Genomic DNA, 7,484 nt, shown 5'->3' on the forward strand with positions numbered 1-7,484 from the left:
ACTGTTTCACACACATTTATACAGTACACCCCTCTTGCTCCCCCTGTGTAGGTGTGTTCAGTGGGAGACAGGTCTAGACTGCAGGCAGGCCAGTTTAGCACCTGGACTCTTTTACTATGGAGCCACACAGTTGTAATACGTGCAGAATGTGGTTTGGCATTGTCTTGCTAAAAGAAGGAAAGCCTTCCCTGAAAGACATTATTGTTCCAAATCCTGTATATATCATTCAGCATTAATGGTGTCTTCCCAGATGTGCAAGCTACCCATGCCATGTGCAGTAATGCACCCTCATACCATCCCAGATGCTGGCTTTTGCAAGTCAGATGGTCCCTCTCCTCTTTAGCCTGGAGGATGTGGTGTCCATGATTTCTAAAAATAATTTTACATTTTGATTCATCAAACCACAGGACAATTTTCCACTTTGCCTCAGTCCATCGTAAAAGAGCTTGGGCCCAGAGAAGGTGGCAGTGTTTCTGGATATTGTTTAGATCTGGTTTTAACTTGCATTTGTAGATGCAGCAATGAACTGTTTTCACAGACGATGGTTTTCTGAAGTGTTCCTGAGCCCATACAGTGATTTCCACTACAGACACATGTCTGCTTTTAATGCAGTGTCACCTGAAGGCCTGAAGATCACAGGCATCCAATGTCAGTTTTCAACCTTGTCTTTTGCAAACAGAGATTTCTCCAGGTTCTCTGAATGATATGTACTTTTGCTGATGTGATCCCTAAATTATTTGCAATTTTATATTGGGGAACATTATTCTTAAACTGTTGTACTGTTTGCCCATGCAGTCTTTCACAGAGCAGTGAATCCCTCCCCTTCTTTACTTTTGAGAGACGCCGCCTCTCTGGGAATGCTCTTTTTATATCCAATTGTGTTACTGACCTGTTGACAATTAACCCAGTTAGTTTTTTGTTAACATTACACAACTTTTTCAGTCTTTTTTTGCCCCGTCCCAACTTTTTTGAAACTGGTTACTGGCACTAAATTCAAAATAAGCATATATTTTTCAAAAAAGCAATAAAATTTCTCAGTTTCAACATTTGATATGTAGTCTTTGTCTCATCTCATCTCCTCTAGCCGCTTTATCCTGTTCTACAGGGTCGCAGGCAAGCTGGAGCCTATCCCAGCTGACTACGGGCGAAAGGCGGGGTACACCCTGGACAAGTCGCCAGGTCATCACAGGGCTATGTAGTCTTTGTACTACTTTCAATAAAATATCAGGTTTCCATGATTTACAACTCCTAGCATTCTATTTTTATTTACATTTTACACAGCATCCCAACTTTTTTGGAATTGGGGTTGTACATCATGTGGGTGGGAGTGGGGCCATACTAGAAGGATAGAAATATCAGAATTTTGTCTTGATTTACATTGATTTTTTTCCTTCTAAGGGGGTAAGGGGGGCACTTGGATCCAAACCATGCCAGAAAAATGCCTCCCAGGGACTCAATCAAACCATTGTTTGTTTTTTTTTCCCTTTGTCACCTATATGTATGCATGTCTCTACATAATATAGATTCAAATTAAGAACTAGAGTATATTATAGTTCTTAATTTATTTTTTAATATTATGTTTACTGATTTTTATTTCATTGGTATACTGTATATCGAGAAAAAGATAAATGCTAAAGACAAATGTTCTGTTTATACAAAAAAAGTATTATTTATTAGGGTATTTTTTACAGCAATGTGATGACATGTTGCACAATTCTGTGTACAGTGAAATGTCTCCTTGTAACTTTAATTCAGGTACAAATCTCTGCAACAACAACAATAAAGAAGAAGAAAAAAAAAAACACACAGTGAAAGGCCAGAACTAACCTCACACACAGATTACATATGCTGTTTATATATGCAAAAAACTTCACTGCAGGACAGACATTAAAACTCAAACTCCTGAAATAAATAAAGACACGTGGATGCAGAATCCATCTTTCCATTTTGCGGTTCTCATTATGGATTGTGAAATCAAGTGTACAGACAAGAAAAAGAAGGGAAAAATGTGTGCACAGTCAAGTGTGACTAGCATTCCTGTTCCAGTTGTTTACGAGACACTTCATGCGAAAAGGTGGAAGTGCGTATTTACAGCTGTTCAGGTTATTTATGTTCTCAGACTGCAGAGTTATTGTTTTGTTGGACCCCTCATCATGCTTTACTACCATTTACTTTCTGTCTAGCTCTGTCTATCTCGCCATCTGTTTTTGTGTCACTGACTGCAGAAGCAGAGTGCCCAGTGTAATGCTGCAAGGGCTCCTGAGACTTGCAGTCCAGGCAACACTCTTAACTCTGCCTCATAAATGACACCAAGCAGCACCAAATGTTTTTCTAAGCGTGTTTATCTGCATTCACACTTGTGTATGTGAGCATCTATATATGTGTCTATGTGTGTGTGTGTGCCATCTTTGCCATTCTTGAGATCTTTCCAGCTGCTGTTGTGTGCCTCTCAGCATCAGACCCCATCAAGGCATCAGGGGCCAAATACAGAAAAAAGGGCAAAAGAAGAAAAGAGAAGAAATTAATACAGTCCACTCAGCCAAACAGCAAGTGAAGTGAGAGAGCCAGAACAGAGAGAGAGAGGAGATAGATAAACGATGGAGGAGCAGAAGAAGAGGAAGGGAGGCTCTGTGAGTCGTCGCAATCGAGCTCAAAGCAACGGACTGAGGTTGCATCTTCATTGCCGTAGTTGGCCCAGTACTCTTCAGGCTCAAGTTTCGGCAAGGCAGCCTCCTCCGGCATCAGCTCATACTTCGATGCTGAAGCTGCAGCTGCTGCGACTGCTGCAGAATGGGCGTTCTTCACAGAGGAGAAGGGAAAGGCCTTGGGCAGCTCGGCGGTCTTCTGGTAAACGCCCTTGGCTGAGGCTGCTGGTTTGTTCTTGGAGAACCACCAGCGTGTCTTGGTGCTGAAGGTGGTGGTAGTTGTACCAGTCAAAGAACCGGGATCAGGCAGTGGGCAGGTGGCAAAGTCGAGCTCACGCAGGAAGCGCAGGTCCTGGCCCTGGCGTGCTGAAGGTGAGGTGCAGACCAGCTCAGAGCTGGAAACACGTGCGTCACGGAACCACTGCCAGAGCGAGCGTGCCTCGCAGCCACATGCCCAGGGGTTGTCGTTGAGACGCAGGAACTGCAAGCCCGTTGTGTCCTTGAGCGTCTGACCAGGAAGTTCGCGCAGCACATTGTTGAACAGGTAGAGGATGGTGAGGCGGCCAAGATCACGGAAGGCACGGCGGTGCACCTGTCGGATGCGGTTGTCATGCAGCAGCAGCCGGTCAAGGTTTACCAGGCCACGGAAGGCGTTCTCAGAAACAACGCGAAGACGGTTGCCATGCAGAAACAGGTGTGTGAGGTTGACCAGGTCAGAGAACACGCCATCAGGCAGGTGGTTCAGCTGGTTCTCCTGCAGGTAGAGGAACTGCAAACTGTAAAGCTTGTGGAACACATCTGCAGGCAGCTCGGTCAGGCCACACCGGTGCATGTGCAGGCTCTGTAGCCTCTCAAGGCCCCGGAACGCACCGCCATCCACTTGCCGTAAGGTTGGGTTGTCCCCAAGATCCAGCTCTTCTAGCACACGCAGGTTACTGAAGGCACCTGCTTCGATCCATGAGATGTTGTTCGAATACAGCCAAAGGACCTGAAATGGAGAGAAATGAAATAAAATAAAATGAAAGGAATTCAGAGAAAATACGCACTATATTTCATTGACTGAGCAGTCCGACTTGCCTGTGTCTCAAAGCCAAAGGAGTCAGCTCTGAGCTCGGTGATACGGTTGTTCTGCAAGAAGACACGCTGGGAGTCATAGGGCACGCCAGCCGGGACAGAGGTGAAGTTCTGAGACTGGCAGCTGACGGTCATGGGCATGTGGTAGCACACACACAGCCTTGGGCATGCTCTCCCTGGAGCACAGTGACATGCCACCAGCCATAGCACCAGCCAGAGAGACAGACCACCTGGAGAGACAACAAGATTATAGGAAAGGCCAACACTGTAGACTCTTCTCAGGAGAAACACACGTGACCCAGGCACTGATTTCGTGTCAGCTTTCCTGAAACAACACCATGCAAACCGATGCGATTGGAAACCTACAAGTCTCGACACCTCACGCAAACCTCGCGTGCCGATGAGACTTCCCTTCGCACCAAGTCTCCTGAACTGTGTCTCGAAATGTGTGAAACGACAAGGTCGAATTTGCATCACGTGCATGAAAAAAGAGCAGCCGGCGTTAAATATTTAAGCGTGCGGCCCCGTGGGTTCTGGTGACACCACATAATAAAGTGCGCGGCTTAAAACAGCACAGTGCGTGAATTATTCATGCAGGACGCTTTCATCTTCTGTGCGCAAAATTTTCCAATTGCGTAGGCCATGACCCCACTGCTGCTCCACGGTTCGGCAGACAAGCACAGTGCGCACAAAGGCATGCATGCTGCGAGACTTGTTCCAAAGAAAGTATCAGATTTCTGTGCTGTCCAGCTTTGAAAGCTCAACGGTGATGCGCTCGAGATCGCACCAAGTCGTAATAAGGTGCACAAACTAACCCTGCATCCCAACCTTTAACGCACTGCAAGAATTGTGTAAATGTTAAACCGTGCTGGTGCAATAATTTCGGCGCACTTAGGTCTTAGAAGAAAAAAAAGAAGAAGAATTCTTAAACTTCATAGTGCATCACATTAAAGTGCATTAGTGACGCTTCAATAACAACCTGAGCGAAGTCATTATTAGTCTATCATTATTATTAACACGCGTAAGGGTTGTTTTACAATCAGGGTACAAAGTTTGTTTCACAGGGATCCAAAATTCAAATTGATTCAAACTGGTTCTTGCACCAGTTTTTAAGTGAAGGACAAGTTAAAGAACAGATAGGCATGTGTAATAGTTTGTATTATAACAAGATTAAGTGTCGCTTTAAGCAGGGCTGGGAGAAACAAATGAAGTGATTCTCGGAGAGGACTTTTTTTTTTTTTTGACAATTCAGAATCCACTACTTCCATAGTGCTTTTAAATATAAGGCTGTAAGCTTTGTGTTAGTTGTCTCTAATATTTATGTCCCAATATCTTGACCACATTTTCGGATGAAAATAATCATTTTAGATATGTGTTATTTTATATTGAAAAATTAGCTGTCTCGGAGAGGACTTTTTTTTGAGACAATTGCATACTAATTTGATCAAAATAGTCTGAAAACTTACTGGCATTCAACATTAAAACTTAACTATGTTTCCAATGATATGGAACCAAATATTTGTTTTATGGTATAAAGAATGATTTAAGTGCATCCCTTTTGGAGCTACCTGTGGTCAAAAAAGCACTTTTTCTAAATGACACGAGTAATTTTGCTAAATATGACATATTGCCATACATTCACCAAAAATACCGTTATCACCAAAAATTTTTTTTGCATGGTAAATAGAGCGATCACAGGGCTACAATAAACAACCAAGTTTATTTAGTTAAGCCTTTTGATATTGAAGATAATAAGTATTAAATGTGATTTTTAGCTCGCGTACCCTGATTGTAAAACAACCCGTAAACAAATAGACAAGACAAATCGGTGTACTCACTCTTGAAGCTGAGCGCACGAGAGATGCGATGACGCCGCGCGGTACCACGAGTTTCCATCCCGAACCAAAGCCGTGAGCGAGTTAGCCTGAGCGAGGAACAGCCTGCTATCTCTGCTTCCGGTCAGAACTGGAGCTCGAGCTCGGGCCGCAGCGACTGAGGAACAGCACCAGCACTGGTGCGCTTTATAGCGCGAGCGCGTGGGGGCGGGAGCGCGCGGCACCGGGATCTCTCATACGTAATGCGCGCGAGGGCGACATGAAAGGAGGAGGAAGCGGCTCGCGCGGTCCGTGTGTGTGTGCGCGCGCGCGTGTGCGAAAACTAGAACAAGTTCTGTCTCCCTCGCGCGAGCACACCACACACAAACACACACGTGCGTGCGCGCGCGCGCACTTGCTCGTGCTTTGCGGCACAAAGGACCGTCACTCTCCCGTGAGTGCAATTACAATAAGACAAGATTAAACGTTGTCAGGTCGTAGGCATTTCAAGAGGAAATAGCTCGAGCAAAATAATAATAATAATAATAATAATAATAATAATCCTTACGAAAATCTACCATGGTTTACTATGGTTTTACCATGGTTTTTATGTAGTAACCATGATTCTACCATGGTATCTCATGGTTATTCTAAGTACTATGAACCAACCATAGTATTACTATGGTTCATCCATGGTTCTACTATGGTATTTCATGGTGATTCTAAGTACTATGAACCAACCATAGCATTACTGTGGTTTATCCATAGTACTGGCAGTAGCTGTGGTAGCATCATTGTTGTATGTGTAATAGGTCATAGTAACTACGAAATTAGTTTAGAAAGGGATAGTATGGTTTTTAAAAGGATGCACTAACTGTAGTATTACCATGCTTTCGTCCAACAGTCAATGCTGTAGAGAAGGATCTCGATTAACAGCCCAGATACATTAACATTTACTTAGAACCTAAAAATTTAAGTGAACATTGAGGTAAAATGCACCATGGATTTCATGGTTACCCAAAAAAACCATGAATAACTATAACCCATGGTAAAACCATGGTTAGTTTTCATAGTAAAACCATGGTTAATTTTCGTAAGGGAATAAAAGCCAACATTTGTGAGTTTGTGGCAGAGCATTTTTTAACATAGTTACTGGGAGACCAAATGGTCTCCCAGTGGCCAGATTTGGTCTCCTAGTCAATGCCAAACCAGCTTCACTGGGAAACCAAATTTTAAACCAAGTTACACTACCTAAGATCACTATTGTTTGTCTGTTTTGTCGTTTACCAGTAAATGTCAACAGGCAATCGACGTTGTAACCACATGAAAATCCAGATCAAAGGTCACATCTCATTCCTCGAACCAAAATATAAAATGCCTACTGACATTGTAATATGTGGTAGATATTTACAACAAACTGCAAAAAAAAAATTCTAAATGGAATAGAAATATTTCAAGCATGTCATTTTTTATATGCTAGGAATTTAATTCTGGTCTAATTCTATTTATCACAATAGGATTCCAAATACTCTATAAACATTCCATTCTGTTATGAATCAGAAAATAAATGATTATAAATCACAGCACTTTTATTTTTTAAAGTACTTCATCTACTTCAACAATGTTACACAAAGATCCATACATAACAGTTGTAAATGCCACTTAATTCCACAGGGTGTCGATAATGGTGGACACCGGTGAAAGTGATCACTATTATCGACACCTCACGTGACTTCTCAAACACGGGTTTAGATACAAAATGGCGACTGTCAAATGAAAAAGTAAGAAACAAAGTACGTTTTGACAAGGAGATCATGAAATATTGGTGAATTTGAAAAGTAAAAACATTAACGTCCGGGTTTTCCTCAAATTGCTGCTGGTGCTAAAAAAATAAAAAATAAAAATCCATCTCAGGTAACGAGCTGTGTCATCAGATGACAAGATCAAAGGG

At 42.7% G+C, this 7,484-nt stretch overlaps 1 protein-coding gene across 1 annotated transcript; it reads right to left on the minus strand.

Moving 5' to 3' along the window:
- Positions 1-1,887: 1,887 nt before the first annotated feature.
- rtn4rl2b (reticulon 4 receptor-like 2b) lies at positions 1,888-5,665 on the minus strand. Its single transcript, XM_060926869.1, has 3 exons — positions 5,558-5,665; positions 3,723-3,949; positions 1,888-3,633 (listed from the first exon to the last, which is right to left on the minus strand). The coding sequence occupies exons 1-3, from the start codon at positions 5,613-5,615 to the stop codon at positions 2,536-2,538; spliced, it is 1,383 nt and encodes a 460-aa protein (XP_060782852.1). The 5' UTR covers positions 5,616-5,665; the 3' UTR covers positions 1,888-2,535.
- Between the last annotated feature and the right edge of the window lie 1,819 nt (positions 5,666-7,484).

The sequence above is a fragment of the Neoarius graeffei genome, chromosome 8 (assembly GCF_027579695.1).
Source record: "Neoarius graeffei isolate fNeoGra1 chromosome 8, fNeoGra1.pri, whole genome shotgun sequence".
Lineage (NCBI taxonomy): Eukaryota > Metazoa > Chordata > Actinopteri > Siluriformes > Ariidae > Neoarius > Neoarius graeffei.

What these genes read in the sequence shown, in the direction of transcription:
- rtn4rl2b (XM_060926869.1), bottom strand. Translation starts at nt 5,615, where the DNA reads ATGGAAACTCGTGGTACCGCGCGGCGTCATCGCATCTCTCGTGCGCTC. An exon ending in TCGTGCGCTCAGCTTCAAGA is followed by an intron (nt 3,950 to 5,557) that starts GTGAGTACACCG and finishes TTGTCTCTCCAG; the next exon opens with GTGGTCTGTCTCTCTGGCTG. An exon ending in CCTTTGGCTTTGAGACACAG is followed by an intron (nt 3,634 to 3,722) that starts GCAAGTCGGACT and finishes TCTCCATTTCAG; the next exon opens with GTCCTTTGGCTGTATTCGAA.